The sequence below is a fragment of the Ostrea edulis genome, chromosome 6 (assembly GCF_947568905.1).
Source record: "Ostrea edulis chromosome 6, xbOstEdul1.1, whole genome shotgun sequence".
NCBI lineage: Eukaryota > Metazoa > Mollusca > Bivalvia > Ostreida > Ostreidae > Ostrea > Ostrea edulis.
This window is the reverse complement of record NC_079169.1, coordinates 13,282,085-13,309,601: the sequence shown is the minus strand read 5'-3', so window position 1 is coordinate 13,309,601 and position 27,517 is coordinate 13,282,085. Positions and strand designations below refer to the sequence as shown.

At 35.3% G+C, this 27,517-nt stretch overlaps 1 protein-coding gene across 3 annotated transcripts in view; it reads left to right on the top strand.

Annotated features, from left to right (window-relative positions):
* LOC125683283 (organic solute transporter subunit alpha-like) overlaps positions 1–27,517 on the top strand; it is a 43,191-nt gene that overhangs the window by 2,595 nt on the left and 13,079 nt on the right. For 2 of the 3 annotated variants that reach the window (XM_048924269.2, XM_048924268.2), the window contains exons 1-4: positions 6,652–7,076; positions 14,944–15,104; positions 20,311–20,384; positions 20,475–20,633. In XM_048924269.2, the coding sequence (XP_048780226.1) occupies positions 7,028–7,076; positions 14,944–15,104; positions 20,311–20,384; positions 20,475–20,633 (443 nt within the window). In that variant the 5' untranslated portion in view covers positions 6,652–7,027. Of the gene's footprint in view, positions 1–6,651; positions 7,077–14,943; positions 15,105–20,310; positions 20,385–20,474; positions 20,634–27,517 lie in introns of those variants that run through there. The other variant, XM_048924271.2, reaches the window with a different exon arrangement.

The following is a 27,517-nucleotide window of genomic DNA, read 5'->3' as shown; positions in this document are numbered from 1 at the left end:
GAATATTGAATTTACCAGCAAGGCAGGATAAAGCTGTTAACAAATACATTGTCTCGGGGGGCAAGAGGTCGGGGTCAAGTTGGGTAGGGTGTCATGGGATCTCTTCTTTTGTGTTGCTGACATTGAATGTAAACTAAATACACATCTAGAGGGTGTATATAGCTGTCTCCAAGTTTTAAATTTCATAGTCTCCTGGGCAAGAGGGCAGGGAGGTGTGAAAATGAGTGACGGTTGTTTGTTTTTCTTTTATTTCGCCGAAAATGATTTTAACTACTGTAAATGCAAGGAAACTACAAATGTGTCTACAAAGTTTTAAATTCCATATTATCCCCTGGGGAAGAGGTTTCTGGCCTGGAAAATGTGTGTGTGTTGGGGGGGGGGGGGGGGACTACAACAGCGCATGTTTATTGTTTAAGTTATATATCTTTAAGTAACTGAGTGATATCATTTTAAACGGTCTGTGAGCCTCTTGTGATGAAACTAAAATAAAGGTATCACAATATCGTGTAGACTTTGATTTGTTCATGACACCGCCCCTACTGGCCAAAGGGTACACGTACGTTCCATTTACCCCTGGGTTTTACAACAACTTTGTAAAAATTTTATGTTTCGTGTATACTTTGTATATCGTATATACCCAGACGCAATAGATTCTCTGGACAGACGGTATTTTATTGGTTATTACCGAGTTCAAAGGTTTAGAATATTAGCTTAAGAAATATATTTCATTTTGAAAATACATGAGGGTATGAATTACAACATTCCGCCCCGGGGTACTTCATGAAACGTCTCAGTTGATACCCTTCTGTGTTTTCACAAATGAAATTCATTTCTTATATTTATATACGTTGTATTTTTATTTCTATTTCTCAGCCTTTAGAATTGACGTACTATATCAATATTTATACGTGCATTCTATAAGATCTGCGTACGTTCATCAGGAAATATCTATTACTGCAATTTGTAAGAATATCAAAGAGAAAACATTGAAAATGTAAATAGTTAATAAATTTCATTTTTGGAAATACATGAGGGTATGAACTGCGACACTTGACGCCGGCGTACTTCACGAGGCACGATCTATCGCTTGACGCCGGCGTACTTCACGAGGCACGATCTATCGCTTGACGCCGGCGTACTTCACGAGGCACGATCTATCGCTTGACACCGTTGAGAGGCAAATTTTGACTCCCATAGAATAATGACCAGGGGTCATTTTTCAACGTCGAAAAGTGACCCCCGGTCATTATTCGACGTAGAATAATGACCCATTTTGCCCGTAGAAAAAATGTCTTTTTCAAAAAATCAGTCCATTTCACGTTTAGAAAAATGACCCCCGTAGAATAATGACCCCCTTGTAAATTTTATTAAGGATTATTTCTCTGGTAATGCCTAAGGGAGGCAGTCCAACATTGTCATATTATAAGTAAATCTATCATTCATATGAAACGTAACCAGATTAAAACATATTAGGAATTGTAATTATGTTTCAAAAATAAGAATTTACTTGTTTTAACAAAATAGTGACTCGTACCAAATAAGTGTCTAGTCACAACGAGTTATATTCGTTATTACGAGTAAATACATGCATAGTTATATCGAGATACATGCAATCGTCTTGCCATAAAGGGAATATGGGTTCAGGCGTGGAAGGGGGCTCTATAGTTACATTTGTAAACATGCATTGGTTTATTCTACACTAAGGACCATAACAAGCCTTATTATATACTTTCAATTTCTTTTTCTTTAAAAGTTTGCGGGCATCTATCACACGATATATGCCCGGAAACATTGCGGCCCGCAATTTTCTACGCCGTTAATTTTCAAATTTTTCGTGTTTTCATCTTTTACTCAGTTAAACCGATAAAATTATTGTTAAAAATAAAATTATTGTTAGTTTCTAAATGAAATTGAAAGTATATATATAATAAAAAAGATTATAGACTTTGTATGGGAAATATGACGACCTCGTTTTTTGTCGTGAACGGACCTCGCAAGCTCGGTCCGTCTACGCGCCAAAAAACTCAGTCGTCATATTTCCCATACAAAGTCTATAACCTATAATTACTTAAGGGGGGGGGGCACAACTATACTTCTTCCCAATTTGAAAAGTGTGAGGACGTGTGCCCTGGCTGTACCTTCCCCATCTCCCCTGTACTGTGTACAACATACTGCACTTTTGAACATTGCAATGGGGGATCCCCTTCTAATATAAATGAGATATAAATATTTTCACCGTGAGAACATTTTTCTTGTAACTTACAATTTTATGACGGTTTAAAACGTAACTCTGTCAAAAAAATGTAGTAGGGAGACAATAGGTTATGTACATGCAAGAAATAATGCTTTGAGTGCTGAGAACCTGCATATTAGAATTGAGTATTTTTTTAACCGTGGTATATTCTCATTTGACCAATCTATGTTAAGGAGGTATGTTACACCAGAGAAATTTGATGTAGATGAAAAGTGGAGGATATGTACAACAATATTTTGATGTTGAAAATTTTTCAAATTTACTTTATTTTGTCAAAAAATACAGTTTTAGTGGAAGGTAATCTGGAAAAAAATTAAAACCCCTGCTGGACTCGAACCTGCTACCTACAGGTCAGCAGCCGTTATTCTAACCTACTGAGCTACTCGCCTACCGGTAGGTATCTGAATGGAAAAGGAGAAGTCAAATATTGCTGATATCAATTTTTTCATCCATGTTTTTAAAGGAAGTCAGCCATTATGACGATGTAGAGTACTACCTTTATTTTGTGTTTAAAAAAGTGAGGGAGGGGGGGCACAAACCCACTTGTACCCCCCCCCCCCCATCTTCCAAAAGTGAGGGGGCACGTACCCCGTCCCCTTGTCCTACACCCCTGATAGGCATAAATTATTCAGTGAAATGCTATAGTCTACCCAAAGTTACCGTTCGCATACTCACTAATACCTCTATCAACACTTACTCATTTTTCAAAATTCTTGAAAAACGATAATGATATCTAAATGAAATAAGCTATTGACTTCAGTTGCAAAAAATGTATGTCAATTCATCAGTTTTAAGAAGATTTCACGCCTCTCTGTGACACAAGAAGTATTGTATTTAGATGCAGCTCTTTTTTTATGTGTGTCTGTGTGTGTTTGATTACACAAGATCTATACATATCTGTACATGTAAATAGATAGCATAAATACATTGGTAGATTCAGAGGGAGGTGTGGAGGTTTTATAGGTTGTACCTCTGCCTATCGTTACAAAATGTTGCTTAATGAGGTAAAAATAACACATTTTGAGAATGGAACTCCCCTTTTGAAAACTAAAATTTATGGTAGAACCCCCCCCCCCCTTTTTTTAAGGGTTTTCCTCAAATTTAATGAACTAGTTCTTACTTTTATTTTATCAACCGTGAAAAAAAAATTTACACATGGAATAAATTTGATAAGAGGGGCAGCAGGAACGATAACTCTGGGTAAACAAGAGGTACTGTGAGCAATACTCACTAAGAATACCCCCCGCTTACCCCAATCTCCCAAAGGGTGTTGGTAATAGGTATAAACTACCTCTTTTCTGAGTGTAAAAACAAATGACATGATAAACCGAACCATATTGCTACTTCGATGTCCAGTGCGCGTGACCTTTGACCTTTTGACCCCAAAATCGATAGGGAACATCTTCATCCCATGGGTAGTCCATATGTATGATACGGTGACTGTAGGTGGAAAGGATAACGCTTTAGAGCCCGGAAACCATATTACTACTTCGATGTCCAGTGCGCTTGACCTTTGACCTTTTGACCCCAAAATCAATAGGGAACATCTTCATCCCATGGGTAGTCCATATGTATGATATGGTGACTGTAGGTGGAAAGGATAACACTTTAGAGCCCGGAAACCATATTGCTACTTCGATGTCCAGTGCGCTTGACCTTTGACCTTTTGACCCCAAAATCAATAGGGAACATCTTCATCCCATGGGTAGTCCATATGTATGATATGGTGACTGTAGGTGGAAAGGATAACACTTTAAAGCCCGGAAACCATATTGCTACTTCGATGTCCAGTGCGCTTGACCTTTGACCTTTTGACCCCAAAATCGATAGGGAACATCTTCATCCCATGGGTAGTCCATATGTATGATATGGTGACGGTAGGTGAAAAGGATAATGCTTTAGAGCCTGGAAACCATTGCGTCTACAGACGGACGGACGGACGGACAGACGGACAACCCGATTCCAGTATACCCCCCCCCCCCAACTTGTTGCGGGGGTATAATAATGACCTGAAAACCCGTATCAACTCCTTTAAAATAAATCAATCTGCTAAGAAAGGGAGGGGGTCATTTTTCTACGGGGGCATTATTTTTCAGGTATGACACGCAAAATAATGACCCCTGGGTCTTCTTTCTACAAAATTATCCAATTTTTTTTTACGGGAGTCAAAATTTGCCTCTACACCGGAGTACTTCACGAGGCGCGATCTGTCGCTTGACACCGGCGTACTTCACGAGGCGCGATCTATCGCTTGACACCGGCGTACTTCACGAGGCGCGATCTATCGCTTCATGAAAAGTTTACATCGGCCTGAAGCGTTATTGTTCATACCCTTATGTATTTTCAAATACAATTTTTAAAAATATATATTCATATTTTACTTTGATTTCTGTCGGAGTATTCCCAGCCGTTAAAACAGTCGTACTATATTCATCAAATGCATACGAACATCATTCACATTCGTCATTTCAGTTGGTAAAGATACCGAAGTTAATTAACAACATTGGAAATGTATAAATGATTGGGCAATAATTATGTAGACAAGGTAACGTGATATACAAACTTTATATAGATACAAACAAAGCAAGAATATGTGTACATGTAGTACGACATAATATTCAAAATAAGGGGCGCGAACATCTGTGCTTCCACGTCATTTAAAAAAAAAAAGAAATTGTAAAAAATTAATCGAAATAAGTGGTAATAACTTAAACGAACATAATGTAAACATAAAACTAGGAAATATTCAGATATCAATCATGTAAACATAAAACTAGGAAATATTCAGATATCAATCATGTAAACATAAAACTAGGAAATATTCAGATATCAATCATGTAAACATAAAACTAGGAAATATTCAGATATCAATCATGTAAACATAAAACTAGGAAATATTCAGATATCAATCATGTAAACATAAAACTAGGAAATATTCAGATATCAATCGAACATGTGTTGCGGATTTATGTGTCCCATCGATTGGTTCTATTACGTCAACAAAAAGTGAGTGGTTCCTACTGCATGCTTGTCAGAAATTGGGTAAGTATTTTTATTTTTTTTTAAAAAGAAGTGTGAAAAAAGTTTGTACTATAATTCCAGTGGATAATTGTTTTCTATGAGAATACACAGGGGTATGAACTGCGACAATACACAGGGGTATGAACTGCGACAATACACAGGGGTATGAACTGCGACAATACACAGGGGTATGAACAGCGACGCTTCACGCCAGTATACTTACATTTCTATCGAAATTCACTGTCGTCATAATAGACGTATTATTAAAATTCATACGCGCATTGTTTGCAACTGTTAATATATTAAAGGCAAAACATACGAAATGTAAACACATGCATGTGATGATCAATGATACTGACATATTGTGCAAGTGTCACTCAAAACTACGATAGTTCCCCACTGGCGCTTAGGGGCGTGGATCATGCAACCCCCTTCCCCTTTATTATTATTATTTTCTGATCTGAGATCGACACATGTATATATCACCGATATTAAACGTAATGTTTGCAAATACATAATGGAGACGAAAAATAACATATTTGGATTACCTTTTATGCGTAATTTCAAAACATAAAGTAGGAGGGGGGGATAAGTGTGTCGATCCAAGATCAGAAAAAGAATAATAAGGTGGGGATGGGGATGCATGGCCCATGCCTGTGACATTTCCTAGCGTCGTCAATCCGATCCCGAACTTTGGTTTAAACTATATTTACTAAATGAAGCATTACATGAAACATATAAAAACAGATGCAAAATGAACAGGATTCGGAAACAAGTGCTAGCACTTATATAAAACCGTCTCCTATTTTACATTAATAAATCAGAATCGTGTTATGGTTATGGCATAAACATATATATGCGATTCGTCATTTACATGTACATGTACATACAAAATAATAATAAAACAATGGTGATGATAATGTGCGATGGGACTTTTAATAAACTAGAGTTAGGGATCTAGATATGCCTCCATTTGTACACTAATGTTTGATGCGAATTCATTTCTTTGTGAGAACGAGGCATAATATCGTGAAATAAAGCAGGGCCGTAAGTAGGGTTCTAAATCAGGGGAGGCAGGGGATTGGGGGCCGCCGATTGACTTTACGACTGAAAATGACACTTTTTAAATCCCAATTTATCATGTTTGTGTTTCATTTGTACTATGTAAAGAATCGTAATATGGTGTCAAAGACAAAGGTGCTTGTCTTCATTTTAAACATATATCCTATAATATAACATTTATATAATTTTATTTTCTTTTTTGCCAAAAAATCAGACGAGGCAGTTGCCTCGTCTGCCTCATCGGCAGTTACGGCCCTGAAAGCGATTATATAAGTATGATTTTTTACAAATCGGATCAGCCATGTCCGTGACTCCATGAGAACCAGGAGGCGGTACCGTAAATCATTTAAAACTTCAGTGTTTCGAAATAGCAGGTAATGGAGAGATATTTTGAAATCGTGAACCGTTCCGTGCTTAGGAAACACGTTTAGTTGTGGTATACCTGATCCAATAAATCTTTTTTTAAACATTGATTCACACCATCATATTGTTGACACGGAGAGGCTTATTTAAACAACACAGCGGCATTTCATTTTTGGGAAAAAAATATTTGTAAAGAATCGATGTTTGAGGTATACAAGACCTTCCGTGCAGAGGTTGATAAACTGGAATGAAATCATAACCGTGACGGCTGTGTGATTGTAGATATATAGACTGGTTATCTCTTCATGGAGACAGATCTCAGGGACGATGTCTAATTGTAGTGAGGAATTCCCGTACACCTCCATACTCTACCCAGGTAATCCCACCTCTCTCTCTCTCTCTCTCTTGTTTGTCTCTCTCTCTCTTCCTTTCTCTCGTCTCTTTTCGCTCTCTCCTCTCTTCCTTTCTCTCTTTCTTTTTCTCCTCACATTCCTTGTTTCTCGCACTCTTTTTCTTTATTCTTTTCTCTCTCCCCCCTATCTCTTCATTTTCTTTTTCCTTTTTATCCCCTTTCTCTCTTCCCCTCTCTCTCTCCTCCCCGCTTTCTCTCCTTTTCTTTTGCATTTACTCTTTCTCTCTCTTCCATTCTGCCTCTCACTTTTTCTTTCCTCTTTCTCCTCCCTCTCTCTTCCTTTTTCTTTTCTCTCTCCCTCCCTTTCTCTCCTTCCTTCTCTCTTTCTCACAATTCACCTACTTACTTTAAAATACAACCCTGTTATCATAATTCTCTCTGTAAGTTGAAACCCTATCATACGTGTTTACTGAGACTCACGATTGGGAAATGAAATTTATCTTGTATCTCGTGCATCACCAAACAAATTCATAACAGACTAAGTGTACATGTATAGAATACTGATTTTTTTTTTGGGGGGGGGGTGTCTGTTTAGATAATAGCTTAGAGATCAACGTAATTCAGGTACCGATTATTCCACTGTAAAACATGAAAACACACGCGCTCCTTCGTGTAAGTTAAATACTGCTTATCGTGTGACTGATCTAGTATTATACATTTATAATAATAATAATGATATGTTTATTCACCAATCAAGGGCCCTCGGGGGCATGTACAGTTTAACAATACATTGTATATATGGAAAAAAAGAGTCAGTTATAGACATGACTATAAATAGAAATACAACCAATTTCAACATCCTCCGGATACCTCTCAACCTCGCTATCGACAAAGCTGACCGCACATTGTACACAAACAATGCGACAACAACAGATCGTGTCTTTGGGCGAGAGGTCACATTAGCGTCTTAATTCGAACTTTAAATTGAGGAGTACAGGACTTACTACTCTACTGAAATATATAATCAGAGTCGAAACTCGTCAGGTTCATTTCAATTATGAATGTCACCTTTCGTAATCTAATCTGCAATGGTGGATTTAGAGGGAGGAGGGGGCTACGCCCCCTGAAATTTTCGCAGATTGATGCATTTAATGTGTGCTTCATCAGAATGCACTTTGATTAACAATTTTGAGTACACGTTTAAAGATGACACAAATAATGTAGTTTGACTCATTGACTCATTAAATTATTGTAATTTTTAGCTCACCTGAGCTGAAAGCTCAAGTGAGCTTTCTGATCGCCTGTTGCCCGTCGTCTGTCCGTCTGTAAACTTTTTATATTTTCGACTTCTACCCCAGAACCACAGGGCCAATTATAACCAAGCTTGGCCAAAAGCATCCTTTGGTGAAGGGCTTTCAATTTTGTTCACACGAAGGCCCATGTCCCCTTCAAAGGGGAGATAATCACAAAAATAGGGTGGAGTCATTAAAACATCTTCTCAAGAACCATTGGGCCAGAAGAGCTGAAATTAACATGAAAGCTTCCTGACATAGTGCATATTCAAGTTTGTTAAAAGCATGGCTCCCGGGGATTGGATAGGGCCACACTAGGGGATCAAAGTTTTACATACAAATATACCAGAAAAATCTTTTAAAATCTTCTTCTCAACAACCACTGGGCCAGAACAGCTGAAGTTTACATGAAAGCTTTCTGACATAGTGTAGATTCAAGTTTGTTAGTGGAAATTTACATGCAAGCTTTCTGACATAGTGCAGATTCAAGTTTGTTAAAATCATGACCCCCGGAAGTAAGATGATGCGACAACAGGGGATCAAAGTGTTACATACAAATATATAGGGAAAATCTTGAAAAATTTTCTTTTCAACAACCACTGAGCCAGAAAAGCTGAGATTTACGTGAAAGTTTCCTGAAATCATGGCCCCCGGGAGTAGGTTGGGGCCACAATAGGGATCAAAGCGAATATATAGGGAAAATCTTTAAATATGCGCCAAGGTGACTCAGGTGAGCGATGTGGCCCATGGGCCTCTTGTTATAAGTCTGCCAGCAAGATCATGCCGTTTCCTAGTATATATAGGTTTAGGTTTCATTGGGATACATTTTTCATGCTAGGTGTAACAAATGGTATGAATATTTAAGAAATAAATCATTTTGAAAATACATGAAGGCATAACGCTTTACGCCCACATACTGCATGAAAAGTATGTTGTCGTATCTAGCGTCGCAGTTTCAACCCCCATGTAATTTCAAAATGAATTTTATTTCTTATATTCAAATTCTAATTTCATTTCTCTGGGAATTCCTAGTGATTAAAATAGATATATTACACACACACACACACACACACACACACACACACACACACACACACACACATATATATATATATATATATCAAGATTCATACGTGCATTGGTCACAACTGCAGCATATTCATGATTGATTGATTGTTTTGATGTTTTCCGCCACACTCAACAATTTTTCAGTTATATGGTGGTGCCCCGTTTTTATTGGTGGAATAGAGAACCCAGATACAATGTACCACCGACCTTCCGAAAGTAAACTGGGAAACTTTCTCACTTACCGGCACGAGCGGGATTCGAACCCGCGACGACAAAGGTGAGAGGCCGTGTGATTTTGAGCGCAATTAACTCGGCCACGGGGGCCCCTGTGTATTCATGAGGAAATGGCTATCATTACATGTACAATTTGTAAAAATTATTGTAAGTGTAAATATTCGTCCTTGACTTCTTTAAATCGGGTCACATCTGACAGTAATTCTGCGTTATTAATTCTTTATCAAAGTCTATGATCCGACGATCAAAGCACAACTAGGCCTCGATACCATATACTGAGAATAGACTTAATTAAGTATAAATTTCGAATCCAACTAGCTTAATTTTGAAATGATTTTTATAAACAAATAAAATGTTTAGCATATGTTCGCATTTAATGGTTTTTTTGTTTTGTTTTTTTTGTTTTTTTTTTATAGATATAAACCAGCATTTTTTAAAACATCTGTGCTAGATTGCTTTTCAGGATTAAGTAATCTTAATGTTGATTTACTTTTATTCTCAGTTTATGACATCGAGGTCTACTGCTGATGAACAGAACACGTTAATGTATATCGAATCGTATCTTTAGTGTAAACTTTCTGTTGAAATATGAGTTTTTTAAAAATCAAATGTGAACCAATCTTTCGAAAATATTAAATTTTGTGTCAATCAATTTACATTGTACAATTCAGCCTGAACTGCAATTACTCGAATATACACAGAAAATAATTATCAGGCGCTTAACAGCAGAAAGCGCCCCCCCCCCCTCCCCCTCCCGGGGGGATACTTTTTTCTGACAACGTAAATTTTCCGTTATTATTACACGTGAAAATGATTCTCCCCTCTCCTGCTTTTTCAGTTTACAAAGTTTGGTCTATATATATGTGGGTTTTTTTGTTTTGTTTTGTCGCGGTTTTTTTTTTTCCATTGTAAAAAATTTCAAGCAAGCCAATTTTCCCATTTCCCTGACTGTACGCTTTATCTAAATTTATTAAATACAACATGCTTTCAACGTGCTTGTATCCAGGCTCCGGGATCATGAAACTGTCTTAAACTTTAAGATTGTCTTAAGGTATTCAATGTATAATGACCATATTTCATATCTAATAAATGGATGGTGGAATATTTGTAATCATGGTATCATTTTGAAGGGTTCATCAAATAAAAATAATCCACCATAGGAATTTTCAAAATTTTGTTTACCGCTTGATTTATTTCACCTAGAATTTAACATTGAAGTTCCTTATAACATCCCATTCGAGAATGTTTTACTCATATGGAAATGCCACCATATGGGAAAAGCATATTTTATTACAATATCTTAAAAACAAATCATATTTTCATACTAATTTCTTGGTAGAAAGTATATGGGAAAAGCATGTTTTATTACAATATTTTAAAAACAAATTATATTTTCATACTAATCTCTTGGTAGAAAGTTACATACACTTTCTTTTTATGAAAATATGAAATAAAATTAGTCATTGACCACACACATTTTTAGAAAATTAGATTTTTCTTATTTTTACAAAGAGCAGACAACTCTTCCAAAAAGTCTTAAGTGCAAAAGGGTCAGCTTCTAATAATTTACCAGTCATGTGAATTTCACCTGCTTCACTTTCATCATTATTTAACAATAAACTTTTATGTTGATCTAAATCCTTCACAATTGTTCATTATACATGGAATACCTTAAATCAATAAAGTTGCACTTAAATCTTAAGACTGGTCTTAAAGTGGATCACAAAAAAAACAAAAAAAAACAAAACAAAAACTTAGTTCGTTCAAAATGGCCGCGCTGGTTGCATTTTTGAGGCGAGTAAGAGAAAATTAACGTGATGTCCGTCGTTGAAGATGTCTGTCCCTACCATGAAGCGGACAAATCATTTATTTAAGAAACAATAGGCTGTCGGTAGATCGAAAACAGGATCTTGACGTTGAAAATCATATAATGAAAAAAAAAATTGTTTTTCTTTAAGAGAGTATTGAGATTATAGGAAAAGTAATCGAAAAGTAACACCGCTAGCCCAGAAAAATTGAGAGCGGGCGTTTTCAAATATATATTGGTATAAATATGACTTCTTATGTGATCAAAATATCGTAGGATTGATCGCCCGATTGTCCGCGTTTCACTGCCTGATCGTAGTTTGTAAAGTAGATATAACTGTGAAAGTAGCATTTAGTAGCACGTACACATACGACCGTTTCACTAAAAAGTTACGACTACAAAAGTACATGTATTTACCTGACTGATGAAAGATGGAGGCGACGGGGTCAATACATCAAAATTTGTATGTACATGTAGATCTACGTAATAACGAAAATAAGTTTCTTTTTAATAAAAAAAAAAAGGGGGGGTGTTGGTACATGTATGTGCCTGCGTCAGCATTAGTGATCATAAACTAGACGTTTTAGACACTGACTATGTTGTTTAAGTCATTTATTTTTTTTTTATTTTTGTTGTTGTTATCTCTACGCAAAAGATTTCCTTGTTGCTATAGCAATTTAAGATTCTAGACTTAGACTTAAGTTAAGACAATCTTAGTTAAGATTTGCTTAAGTTCGTTTTGTGATCCATTTAAGTCAGCAATCTTAACTAAGTTCAAATCTTAATTTAAAGTCAAAATTTTGACTTAACTTTAAGACAGTTTCATGATCCCGGAGCCTGGTGTCTGCTCTTATTCTTAATTTACGCAGATTACTTTTGAATTTCTTGGTATTACATATGTAATTGCATCATGAATTGAACAAAAATGAACATGAATACGGCTGTAACTTCAATGTTTGTGTTATAAATATGGGCTAGTAAAGTTTGCATAATGACTTTGGGTCAATTAATTCACTGGTATGGCTAGTGCCTCAGAAAAAAAGTTTTCGTGAAGAAATCGAAACACGGTACGGGGATTGGAGACTGAATAGGATCGCCAAAATATGCGTCCGTGTTCGAATATCGACATTTCTAATGTTTTTGCTTTTTGATATCTATACAAATTGTAATGATAGCCATTTCCTCATGAATGTCTTTTGATCGTGAACAATGCGCTCATGAGACTTAACAAATTATGTAGTCCTTCAATTTTAACGTCTAGAAATTCCGACAGGAATGGAAATAGAACGTATGTATATATAAGATATAAACTTCATTTTTGAAATTACGTGTCTATGGGGGAGATTTTCAGACACGGGCAGCCATCAGCGCTATCAAAAAATGATTGGATGAAGTTTCAATTCTACACTGTACATTATGTTTATAATACCATTGTACAATTCTACACTGTACATTATGTTTATAATACTATTGTACAATTCTACACTGTACATTATGTTTATAATACCATTGTACAATTATACACTGTACATTATGTTTATAACACTATTGTACAATTATACACTGTACATTATGTTTATAATACTATTGTACAATTATACACTGTACATTATGTTTATAACACTATTGTACAATTCTACACTGTACATTATGTTTATAACACTATTGTACAATTCTACAATGTACATTATGTTTATAACACTATTGTACAATTATACACTGTACATTATGTTTATAACACTATTGTACAATTATACACTGTACATTATGTTTATAATACCATTGTACAATTATACACTGTACATTATGTTTATAATACCATTGTACAATTATACACTGTACATTATGTTTATAATACTATTGTACATTAACGTAGAACACTCAAACCTGATTGGATGAGAAACGTTTGAAAAAGCATAGTTATGTTTCCCTGTGTGAGTGAGTAGAAGCCACGCCCGTCCGTGTGCTAGTATCTACTATAGAAATGGGAAACATTACCTGAGAACGGGTAATATCTTATAATAGTGCATGTAAGAATATTGAAATGTTACCCTCAACTACATGTATTATCGTATAATTTAGTGCATGTAAGAACATTGAAATGTTACCCTAGATGCACTGTTTGTTTAACATGCTAAATGTCATTCGTTTATGCATCACAAAACAAATATCTTTTAAAGAGACTACAGCTAACTGAGTGCAAACATCATGAAATATCAATTCCAGAGCTTCCTAAAATTTTGTTGTGTAGTTGAATGTAGGAACTTTGCGAAAACGATATTGGTAGTATTTGAAATTGGATGAATTTTAATTCAGTAGTCCTAATTTGTAAAAAAAAATGTTATACAGGCGTAGCTGGGGATCTGTTTAAAATCTAGATGTCTGATCTTACCTGCTATCTCATTTTGTTTCCATCACACAAAGACAGACAACACCGACACACAGACAGATAACACTGACACACAGATAGACAACACTGACACACAGACAGACAACACTGACACACAGACAGACAACACTGACACACAGACAGACAACACCGACACACAGACAGAAAACACTGACACACAGACAGACAGCACTGACACACAGACAGATATCACTGACCCACAGACAGACAACACTGACATATAACACTGACACACAGACAGACAACACTGACACACAGACAGACAACACTGACACACAGACAGACAACACTGACACACAGACAGATATCACTGACACACAGACAGATATCACTGACACACAGACAGACAACACTGACATATAACACTGACACACAGACAGACAACACCAACACACAGACAGACAACACCGACACACAGACAGACAACACTGACACACAGACAGACAACACTGACACACAGACAGACAACACCAACACACAGACAGACAACACTGACACACAGACAGTACTGACACACAGACAGACAACACCAACACACAGACAACACCAACACACAGACAGACAACACTGACACACAGACAGACAACACCGACACACAGATAGACACCACCGACACACAGACAGACAACACCGACACACAGACAGATATCACTGACACACAGACAGATAACACTGACCCACAGACAGATAACACTGACCCACAGACAGATAACACTGACCCACAGACAGATAACACTAACACACAGACAGATAACACTGACACACAGACAGATATCACTGACCCACAGACAACACTGACACACAGACAGACAACACCGACACACAGACAGATATCACTGACACACAGACAGATATCACTGACACACAGACAGACAACACTGACCCACAGACAGATAACACTAACACACAGACAGACAACACCGACACACAGACAGACAACACCGACACACAGACAGACAACACTGAAATACAGCACTGACACACAGACACACACAGAAATAGCCAGACAATGCATGTCGGTTCTAACACAGTACGATCAACCCACTTGACGTGTAATGTGTTTGATTGAATTTCTTTCAGAGTTGGACAATAACACATCTGTCATCGTTATCGGCGTCCTGGCTCTCATTCTCCTAGTCCTGACCCTAGTCATCTATGCGGAGGAATTATGGTTCATGTGCAGGGTCAACTCTCTGACCCCAAACCGGAACTTGGTCATCTTCATCCTTACCCTGTTTCCCGTAATTTGATTTGTTAAGTCTAGTATATATATTTTATTCTTTATGATATGATAACAAGGTGATATCAGTTACTTTTTTATGTATGGTATTACTGATGGCCCCCTTCTCTTGGTGACTAGCTTAGCTTATGCCCTGTGTAGCCTAATTTAAGTTACAAAACAGGAAATGATTGCATATCCATAACCCTTACAACTAAAAAGTATTACTTTATATACACACACTTTGTGTTAATCCATACATACGTTTCATTTCCAATAATAATCCATTTCGTGATGAATATTCAGCGATAAAAAAGTGACTCCAGGATTGTCCTAAGTCATGTATACAAGGTAAAATAAAAATCAATGTATACAAGGTCAAATAAAAATCAATGTATACAAGGTCAAATAAAAATCAATGTATACAAGGTTAAATAAAAATCAATAATTAATTTTAGTGTATTCTATGTTACACATCTCATGTGCTAGGATGTTATGTAATGCAGTTCATACAATGATGATATCAGAATAAGGTATGCATACTATATGTAGCACACATTTGATATACATAACAGCGGATATGAAACACATCAGGCAAGATTCAACTTAATGGCAGGCTGTGCTTGCAAATTAGATCATTATAACGAGCATAAAATTGGTAGATGTTGACTTTAAACAAGACAGTTGAAACCCTTGCACATGTATATCAATTCATTTGTCTGTAACTGGCCTTAGTTTAAAATTGATCATACGCAGAACATGCTCTACTATTTTTCTGTGTATGTTGTTTTTAACATTGTATATACGGATAATATCAATATGTGCGTGTTATGTTTATACATGTTGGAGGGGTGGCAGTTTGTAAGGTTAGTAATAACCAACTCCAGGCTTAGGGTTCACAATACGGTCATTTAGATAGTGCATGATAAAACGAATAATAAGGATGATGATAATGACGATGGTTACAATGACGATTACAATGGCCCTAACAGACAAAATAGTAACAATGAATATTACAGCGATTTACAATCAGTAAAGAGTATATTTCAACCTTAAGAGTTATCTCCCTTAATTCAAATATAGTAAAATATACTTTACTTAAATATTTACAGTTGCATTACAAATAATGTAACACTATGACATTACACGTTTTAGATATAACAAAAGGTAATATATTTTAGTTACCTATCTATGGGACAAGGCTCAATTCATGCAAACATTAAAATGCTGCCTGGATGCTTAATTCTTATCTATTTATAACAAATATTTCATTACAGTACTATAAACACTACAATACCTATATGTAATCATACACTGAGATGAAATAACTTTTAAATTGGTATTTACTGTTCTTCATGATATTTAAACTTTCACTCTTCTCTCAAACAGTGATATTACATTGTAACAATATATACATATTATGAAGATAAATGTTAATAAAATTAGTACTTACAGTCAGGTCTAGATTCGAAGCTCTAAAATGTCTGTTAAAATCAAATGCCAAATCAGTTCAATGATACCAAAACTGCTCAAAGTAAAACCACAGCCAACCTGACCAAAATCAAAGTCTATAGCCAATGAAATAGCAAGATCTGTGAACTTTTCCACTCACCCTTTACATTAAGTAAATAAGGAGTGGATTTGGATCTGAGAATTTGACTTAAATAATAAAATTTCATATGCACTATTCATGTTTATTAAAATATTGTATCATATAATATATACAAGCTAAAACACACTGCTACATGCTTACCACGGATAATTATAATGTAATTGTGTATGCGCTATTTTACTTAAATACGGACAATTTCAGCATGTGTGTGCTATGTATATAATTACATATACACGGATAATTTCAATTTTGGTAGGTCTGCGCTATCCTTACATGAATAGTGAGAATTTCAGTGTGTGCTATTTTAACCTAAATACAGATAATTACAGGTCCCGTCTCTGTGTTGTGTTATGTTAACCTATACACAGATAATTACAGGTGCTGTCTCTGTGTTGTGTGTTATGTTAACCTATACACAGATAATTACAGGTCCCGTCTCTGTGTTGTGTGTTATGTTAACCTATACACGGATAATTACAGGTCCTGTGTCTGTGTTGTGTGTTATGTTAACCTACACACAGATAATTACAGGTCCTGTCTCTGTGTTGTGTGTTATGTTAACCTGTACACAGATAATTACAGGGTCCTGTCTCTGTGTTGTGTGTTATGTTAACCTATACACAGATAATTACAGGTCCCATCTCCATGTTGTGTGTTATGTTAACCTATACATGGATAATTACAGGTCCCGTCTGTGTGCTGTGTGTTATGTTAACCTATACACAGATAATTACAGGTCCTGTCTCTGTGTTATGTTAACCTATACACGGATAATTACAGGTCCTGTCTCTGTGTTATGTGAACCTATACACGGATAATTACAGGTCCTGTCTCTGTGTTGTGTGTTATGTTAACCTATACACAGATAATTACAGGTCCTGTCTCTGTGTTAAGTGTTATGTTAACCTATACACGGATAATTACAGGTCCTGTCTCTGTGTTGTGTGTTATGTTAACCTATACACAGATAATTACAGGTCCTGTCTCTGTGTTGTGTGTTATGTTAACCTATACAGGGATAATTACAGGTCCCGTCTCTGTGTTGTATGTTATGTTAACCTATACACAGATAATTACAGGTCCCGTCTCTGTGTTGTATGTTATGTTAACCTATACACAGATAATTACAGGTCCTGTCTCTGTGTTGTATGTTATGTTAACCTATACACAGATAATTACAGGTCCTGTCTCTGTGTTGTGTGTTATGTTAACCTATACACAGATAATTACAGGTCCTGTCTCTGTGTTGTGTGTTATGTTAACCTATACACGGATAATTACAGGTCCTGTGTCTGTGTTGTGTGTTATGTTAACCTATACACAGATAATTACAGGTCCTGTCTCTGTGTTGTGTGTTATGTTAACCTGTACACAGATAATTACAGGGTCCTGTCTCTGTGTTGTGTGTTATGTTAACCTATACACAGATAATTACAGGTCCCATCTCCATGTTGTGTGTTATGTTAACCTATACATGGATAATTACAGGTCCCGTCTGTGTGCTGTGTGTTATGTTAACCTATACACAGATAATTACAGGTCCTGTCTCTGTGTTATGTTAACCTATACACGGATAATTACAGGTCCTGTCTCTGTGTTATGTGAACCTATACACGGATAATTACAGGTCCTGTCTCTGTGTTGTGTGTTATGTTAACCTATACACAGATAATTACAGGTCCTGTCTCTGTGTTGTATGTTATGTTAACCTATACACGGATAATTACAGGTCCTGTCTCTGTGTTGTGTGTTATGTTAACCTATACACAGATAATTACAGGTCCTGTCTCTGTGTTGTGTGTTATGTTAACCTATACAGGGATAATTACAGGTCCCGTCTCTGTGTTGTATGTTATGTTAACCTATACACAGATAATTACAGGTCCCGTCTCTGTGTTGTATGTTATGTTAACCTATACACAGATAATTACAGGTCCTGTCTCTGTGTTGTATGTTATGTTAACCTATACACAGATAATTACAGGTCCTGTCTCTGTGTTATGTTAACCTATACACAGATAATTACAGGTCCTGTCTCTGTGTTGTGTGTTATGTTAACCTATACACGGATAATTACAGGTCCTGTCTCTGTGTTGTGTGTTATGTTAACCTATACACAGATAATTACAGGTCCTGTCTCTGTGTTATGTGTTATGTTAACCTATACACAGATAATTACAGGTACTCTCTCTGTGTTGTGTATTATGTTAACCTATACACAGATAATTACAGGTCCCGTCTCTGTGTTGTGTTATGTTAACCTATACACCGATAATTACAGGTCCTGTCTCTGTGTTATGTTAACCTATACACAGATAATTACAGGTCCTGTCTCTGTACTGTGTGTTATGTTAACCTATACACAGATAATTACAGGTCCTGTCTCTGTGTTATGTTAACCTATACACAGATAATTACAGGTCCCGTCTCTGTGTTGTATGTTATGTTAACCTATACACGGATAATTACAGGTCCTGTCTCTGTGTTATGTTAACCTATACACAGAAAATTACAGGTCCTGTCTCTGTACTGTGTGTTATGTTAACCTATACACAGATAATTACAGGTCCTGTCTCTGTGTTATGTTAACCTATACACAGATAATTACAGGTCCCGTCTCTGTGTTGTATGTTATGTTAACCTATACACAGATGATTACAGGTCCCGTCTCTGTGTTGTATGTTATGTTAACCTATACACAGATGATTACAGGTCCCGTCTCTGTGTTGTATGTTATGTTAACCTATACACAGATAATTACAGGTCCCGTCTCTGTGTTGTATGTTATGTTAACCTATACACAGATAATTACAGGTCCCGTCTCTGTGTTGTATGTTATGTTAACCTATACACAGATAATTACAGGTCCCGTCTCTGTGTTGTATGTTATGTTAACCTATACACAGATAATTACAGGTCCTGTCTCTGTGTTATGTTATCCTATACACAGATAATTACAGGTCCCGTCTCTGTGTTGTATGTTATGTTAACCTATACACGGATAATTACAGGTCCTGTCTCTGTGTTATGTTAACCTATACACAGATAATTACAGGTCCCATCTCTGTGTTGTATGTTATGTTAACCTATACACAGATAATTACAGGTCCCGTCTCTGTGTTGTGTGTTATGTTAACCTATACACAGATAATTACAGGTCCTGTCTCTGTGTTGTATGTTATGTTAACCTATACACGGATAATTACAGGTCCTGTCTCTGTGTTGTGTGTTATGTTAACCTATACACAGATAATTACAGGTCCTGTCTCTGTGTTGTATGTTATGTTAACCTATACACAGATAATTACAGGTCCCGTCTCTGTGTTGTGTGTTATGTTAACCTATACACGGATAATTACAGGTCCCGTCTCTGTGTTGTATGTTATGTTAACCTATACACGGATAATTACAGGTCCCGTCTCTGTGTTGTATGTTATGTTAACCTATACATGGATAATTACAGGTCCCGTCTCTGTGTTGTATGTTATGTTAACCTATACACGGATAATTACAGGTCCCGTCTCTGTGTTGTATGTTATGTTAACCTATACACGGATAATTACAGGTCCCGTCTCTGTGTTGTATGTTATGTTAACCAAAACACGGATAATTACAGGTCCTGTCTCTCTGTTGTGTGATTGGACTTCTTGTTCCTCGTTCAACAATCTTAATGGAATTCATCACCTCTACGTGAGTGCTGATAGTTTTCTTTTGATTCTATGTCTATGATTACTGTCTACATGAACAATGCATAAAGTGAGTTTTGATTGGTCAATTTAGGTTACGCGGCATCAGCATTCTAGTCTACCTAATGATTCTGATTGGATATTTTGACAACGAAGACAAGCTATTGGTTGAAATGTCAGATTCTCCCTTCAGCTTCCGGTCTCCACCGTGCTGTTGCTGTTGTATCTGTATACATGGCTCGCCAATCACCAGGTTTGTATCTTGTGTGTGCTATAATTTTTTCGTTTGTGTGTTTGTATCTTGTCTGTGCTATAACCGTTTGTCTGTTTGTATCTTGTGTGTGCTATAATCGTTTGTCTGTTTGTATCTTGTGTGTGCTATAACCGTTTGTCTGTTTGTATCTTGTGTGTGCTATAACCGTTTGTTTGTTTGTATCTTGTGTGTGCTATAACCGTTTGTCTGTTTGTATCTTGTGTGTGCTATAACCGTTTGTCTGTTTGTATGTTGTGTGTGCTATAACCGTTTGTCTGTTGTGTGTGCTATAACCGTTTGTTTGTATCTTGTGTGTACTACATGTATAACCGTTTGTCTGTTTGTACGTCTGTAGAAAAGACAGCAACAAATAGAATGGGGATATGTGGTTATGACTACTATATCGTGGTTACAGGATAAATCACTACTGTGATAACATTTATTATTGTAGTGAATGTAATGCTTTAAGTACCACGATATACACGTTACTTGTAATGATTACCATAATATATCCTGTATATTGTAATAATTACCATAACAGATACCGTATATTGTAATACTTACCATAATATATACCGTATACTGTAATAATTACAATAATATATACTGTATATTGTAATAATTACCATAATATATACTGTATATTGTAATAATTATCATAATATATACCGTATACTGTAATAATTATCATAATATATACCGTATACTGTAATAATTACAATAATATATACTGTATATTGTAATAATTACCATAATATATACCGAGTATTGTAATAATTACAATAATATATCCCGTATATTGTAATACTAACTTTTAATGATTACCATAATATATACCGTATATTGTAATAATTATCATAATATATACCGTATATTGTAATAATGACCATAATATATACTGTATATTGTAATAATGACTATAATATATATCGTATATTGTAATAATGACCATTATATATAATGTGTATTGTAATAATTTAATACTTCGTTCTTAATGAGTTCCTCATTAGTATTCATAACTAACCGAAAACGAGGCTATCGGGTGTTGTCAACATATACAATATGGCGGAAATATGAAAGCATCTAACAACTCAACCCAAGATTTGCAGCTTATTCTCAACGGTATAACATTAGGATTTGTAGAAGATTCCATCAAATCGACATCTTCAAGCCTGGGACAGAAATAAATAAATAAAGGCTACAAGTACTTCAGTGAGAAATACATTTCTGATATAAAAGGTTGGTAGATCGATCGATCGATCTCTTACTTTCACTAAAGTGTTTGGTAACGCACGCTTCGTAGCGACAATTATTTTGCATTTAAGAGTTTATATCTTCAAGAACAAGTCATGTATAAATTTCTGCTTTGCCAAATTTCTCCTACACCCTAATTTATTACCAAATATTGCATATGTGATGATGCAAATGCGCAAAAAATGGAGCAGCTTACCAGATTACGTTGAAATGCCTCTGGGGAATCTTTCAAAAATCTTTTGCGTTCCTATTTGTGCAAAAAAAAATCAAAATAATGAACTTTTCAATTTTGGAAACTGTCAATATATATAATACATAATGTACATTGTCAACTAAGAAACAATGCAACTAACTTGAAAGTAGATCTATATAGCATCACAGTTTATCAGATACTCCAATGTGTGCAAATTGTATTAATGCTGTTGAAAATGCCTACCATTACTTTTTTTGTTTATCCAAAGTATACACATTGCAGAAATGCATTGTTACATGTACAAGCCATACCGAATATTACAAATTGCTATAATCAACAACCTACACTTGAACTGTTGTTATTATATGGTACAAATAGTCCTAATCATGAAAAAAAAAAGAATTAATATAAAAATATTTGAAGCATCGCTGCAACTACACGTTTCTAGTTCTACTACCGTTTTCCTCTTTCATGGTTATTTTCTTATTCATATATTAGATCTACATATGTACATGTGCCGGGGGAGGGCTGAAATAGGCTATGCCTGTTGCCCAATCTCATTCACGTATTAGTGATTAAAATATTGGGTTTTTTTAAAATCAGGGTACTGTATACAAAGCATAAGTAGAATAATGATTTATTGTGGATTGGGTTGTTGGCTTCACAAAAAGGCTCGGCAAGCAAATTAAAAAAAAGTTTATATGCCAATATTACACATGTATATTTATATTAAAAATGTACGAGAGTCTACATATTATGTACAGGTATATATATATATATATATATATATATATAGATAGATATATATGTGTGTGTGTATTACATTTACATTATGGTTTTCAATCTCTTTTTTACAAATGTATGGATATTCTTGAATCCCAACTTTTGGTATGAGGTGGATCAAATCTGTTTACCTTTTTTATGATTTACAAATAGTTGTCATGATTGAAAGGTGTATGCAAATAGATTATATAGATACAATGATATTTATGACTATATGACAGTACACATATTCCTTATGCATAGTCCCTGGGTACCTTTAGTTGTTGATCAAAGATATCGTACTTATTTGCAATGTTTATGTCCCCAGGGGCCCATTATTGGCAATAAACTATCTGTATCTGTATATAAAGTGTAAGTACTCTCAAGGTGAGATCTGCCATGCGTGCAGCTAGCCAGATACCTGGAAGGGGTCCCACTAGTGTGGATGTTACCCGGAATTCTGCACGGAAATAAAAAGGAACGGACAACAACAACTCTCACATATAAACTTCGGAGGGGAGGTTACCCAATATATTTTTCATTTGGATTACAAAATAACAAATAATATTTGAATTGTCAAAAAGGTGACTCTATGTGCCTGTATTTACATAGAGCAAGATCCTGCAATATAATTATTCCTCCCCACACCCCTCCAAACACTATCCTGTTGCATCATTAGAATGGCTCTAGCTGATTCTGATAAATGTATTTATATTAAGTATTTTCAGTACTTCATTTTTTATTAGGGAGAGGGTTAAAATAGGCTGTGCCTGCTACCCAATCTCAATAATTTTGAATAAAATATTTTTTATGTGTGTACTAAGGGTATAACGCTATCAAAGAGATGGTACTCCTTGACCCGGCGGATGTGTCTTTCCACATGTATCCTCAATTTTGCAATGATTTGTGTTTGTTCAACTTCTTGCTTTGTGAACTGGCCTTGACTCATAAGAAAGGGTGGGGTGTTGATTGAGATTCCAGTACCCTCTAAAACTTTGTTAAGAACAAAGCCTTTATCAGCCATGATAGAATCTCCACTTTCCAAAAGATCTATCAAACCACTGAGTTTTGTTATCTGAACATCTGACATAGAGCCTGTAAACAAATTAGAAACAAAACTTAGAGCACCATGAGGGGCTACGCCCACTAGACCTTTCCATGTGTATGCACTTTCATAAGAGGAATAACATGTAGAACCAAGTGCAAGAGACGATGGTCTTTCTGTTTTGATCTCAGTACAATCAATGATGACGCGGGTATGTGGGTAGAGCGATTTAAATGACTTTGGCATTTTTTCATCTATCAATCTGTTGTCTACTTGGCCATATGTTGATGCATTCTAATGCAAAGTATAAGAAATTTGCCCAGGTTATGATCTTCCTACTAACAGTTGAAACATGACAATTAAATCAAATGGCAAGATCTTGTTCCATAAGCCCACACTTCAGTCTACACAAGAACATAAAACATTCATCAATGAGTAACATGTTTCTGTGCCTTCCCACAATGCTTTGCTCATTTACCTTCTCACTAGCTTGGTAGTAATAACTATGCAAAGAATTAGCTGCTGGTTTGACATAATCAATAAAGTGCACCGCCACGGCACATGATACGCCCGTCACATATTGTTAACATGAACATATCACCATGAAGAGATAGGTATGCATGGAACCAAATGTCAACCTTCCTTTAAGAATCTTACCCACTTTATGGCCTCATGTGACATTGCTTCAAATATTGATAATGTAAGCTTAATGATTTTTAAAAGGATATAAAAACATTTTCCCAAATGTTTTCAATGAAATGATTAAAGTGCAAGATAGCCCTTTATCCAAGCAAACAACTTACAATAAATGGGAGTACTCAAAAAGGTTGATTTATTCAACATATCAAAAAATACATATATCAGTATCTGCCTTTGTCAAATCTTCAAGTATAAAAGTAAAATATGCATGGTGATGTCAATATAAATAAATATAGATTAAAAACGGTTATTTCAAACACTGGTGCATCTCCTATGGTGTAGTTATTAATTAGAAAAAAATAATACATCATATATTTCTCAACTGGTTGTGTTAGACTTGAGAAATGCACATCTGCAGCTTTGCTCATTGTATTTTAAGGAATGAAGAACAATGCACAGCGTAATAAAACATCAAACATTAGTCATTATGTTTATTCTTAGACTGTAAAACTGTCATCTTAGTGAGACATGACAATCTGCACCTTGTTGTTGAGATATAAAATAAAAATATATTTTACAATATCATATTAATTCTTAAACTTTATACCAAATTAACTTTCAAAGTAATGGCTACCAATTAGAACTGTTCTAAAATTTGACAGATCAATTAGAAGGCCAGATTCCTCTGCCCAATTCCCGATTGCAAGAGATATAGATAGCACCTCCTTGATCAGATTGCTGTAACAGAAATCTTCTAAACTCATTAATTAATCTGTAATTTGACAGAATACAATTTTTCTGTTAGCAAAATGCCTCCTGAATTGCTTGATAATTACACCCATGGGACAAGGGAAATTTCTCTTGTTACTGACACAAAAGAAATAATTTGTTTGTTATATACTGCTGTATAGTACAGTGTATATAATGAAGAATGTGTAGTTTCTTGAATTAACATTTTTTAATATGGTTATTGCAATACTATTTCATCTGTTCAGATTTACACAAATGCCCAATCTGCAGCTTTGTTCATTGTATATCTTTTTTCTGAACAATGCCACAGCCATAACAAAACATCAAAATACTAATCATTAAAATAGGCCTTTATACATATTGCAACCATTTGTTGTCTTAGTGAGAAATGATACTCTGCATATAGGTTGCTGAGAAAAAAAATTAAAAATTATATAGTACAATGTCAAATTAATTTTGAAAATAAAGACTAACCACAACAAACAAATTCACTTTCACAAATAATTTCTGGTATATCTGCAATTAAGAGGCTAAGATCTCTCTGCCCAATTCCCTAGAGATAAAGATAACACCTGCTTGATCATGTTGATCAGAGATGCTCTACACAAAACTCATTAATTAGTCTTGTCAAAATGCCCTTTGCATGCTACTCCCATGGGACAAGTGGAATTTCTCATGTTATTGTTAGAAACAAAGGAAACATTACATAGGCTAAAAAAAAGCTGTACAGTATATCATAAAAAAAATATGTGTTTTCTTGATGTAACATTTTTGAATGAGGTTTTCTACAAAACTCTTATATGAGTAGGGATTGTACCAATTATAACATACTTTTTTCAAAAAATCACTTCAACTAAATGTCACAGTGACCTTAAAGTACAGTGCGACACACCTTCTACCTAAGATGCATAAGATGACCAAGTTTCATGATTCTAGATCAAATAGTTTTCAAGTTATGAGCCGGACAGGGTTTTACCATATTTGGCCATATCTTCTTAATTAAAAGTCACAGCGACCTGGTTTTAATGTGCGACACACCTTCTACCCAAGATGTATCAACTGACAAAGTTTGATTATTCTAGGCCTTATAGTATTTAAGTTATGAGCTGGACACGAAAAAGCTAACAGACGGACGGATAGACATGAAGGCCATAACATAATATGGCCCGTCTTAAGACGGGCGTATAAAAACTGCTGTAAACATTGACAAAGAAACAAAGCCAGTGTAAAAAAGAACCATGGCATTGTCAGCAGAAAATCTTTGCACCCCAAATCTTTCTATTTCAATTTTGTCTTTTAAACCTCTTATTTCATCTTCCCTTTTCTTTAATAGTTCTTCTAACTCCTTAATGTGCTCACTCTTCTTCTGTAATTCCTCTGTTTTACTATTCATAAAAGACTGATTCAACACTTTAAATACATATATATAAATAATACATATAGATTGATAGATATACTCACATGTCATGACCTAGATGATCCAGCACTCAACTGTCCAGCAGTAAATGATCATGTTGTGAGTTAAATCATCCAAAATAGCTATTTACAATGACAAACTAATGCTCAGTTTCATAAAGTATGCCAATTGCATAACCATCTTGAGAATGATTCATAATGAAAAAACATTCTGAATAAGTAATAGGGCCACATTTAAAAATATGTTTGTTTCCCCTCTCCCGACCCTAAATTTCACATATGGGTAGGTAAAAAGTTTTTTTTTCTACAACAATACTTTTTCTACTAAATTTCCATGGTAATATACTAAGACATACTACAAGGTAGTATGCTTTAAACCAATCAGTGAATACCTTTAATAGGATGACCTGTAGAAGTGTAATTGTTTGTTAATATTTGTCATTTTGTTGATGGTTGTCTCTTTGACAATCATATCACATCTCTTATTGTTTGTATTGCTTTCTGTTCATATATTCAAAAACAATTATTTTCAATGCTGATTTACCAAACAGAGAAAGAGACCTGATAGTATTTAGTCTTGTATATTGTCTTGGAAATTTACAATAATTCAGTAAAAAAAAAAATAAACGATTAAACTTTTATTTGATTTTATGACTAGAATGTGAATTGACTAGACAGTGTCAGACTCATGTATTGTTTCTGAAAATTCAAAACTGTCATTTTTTTTGGCATTCTCTTTGGTATCCCTTTTGGTACACAGTTTTGGCAGACTGGCAAAACAACTCTGTGTTTAGATCGATTCCCGGAAAAAAATAGAAACTTCCA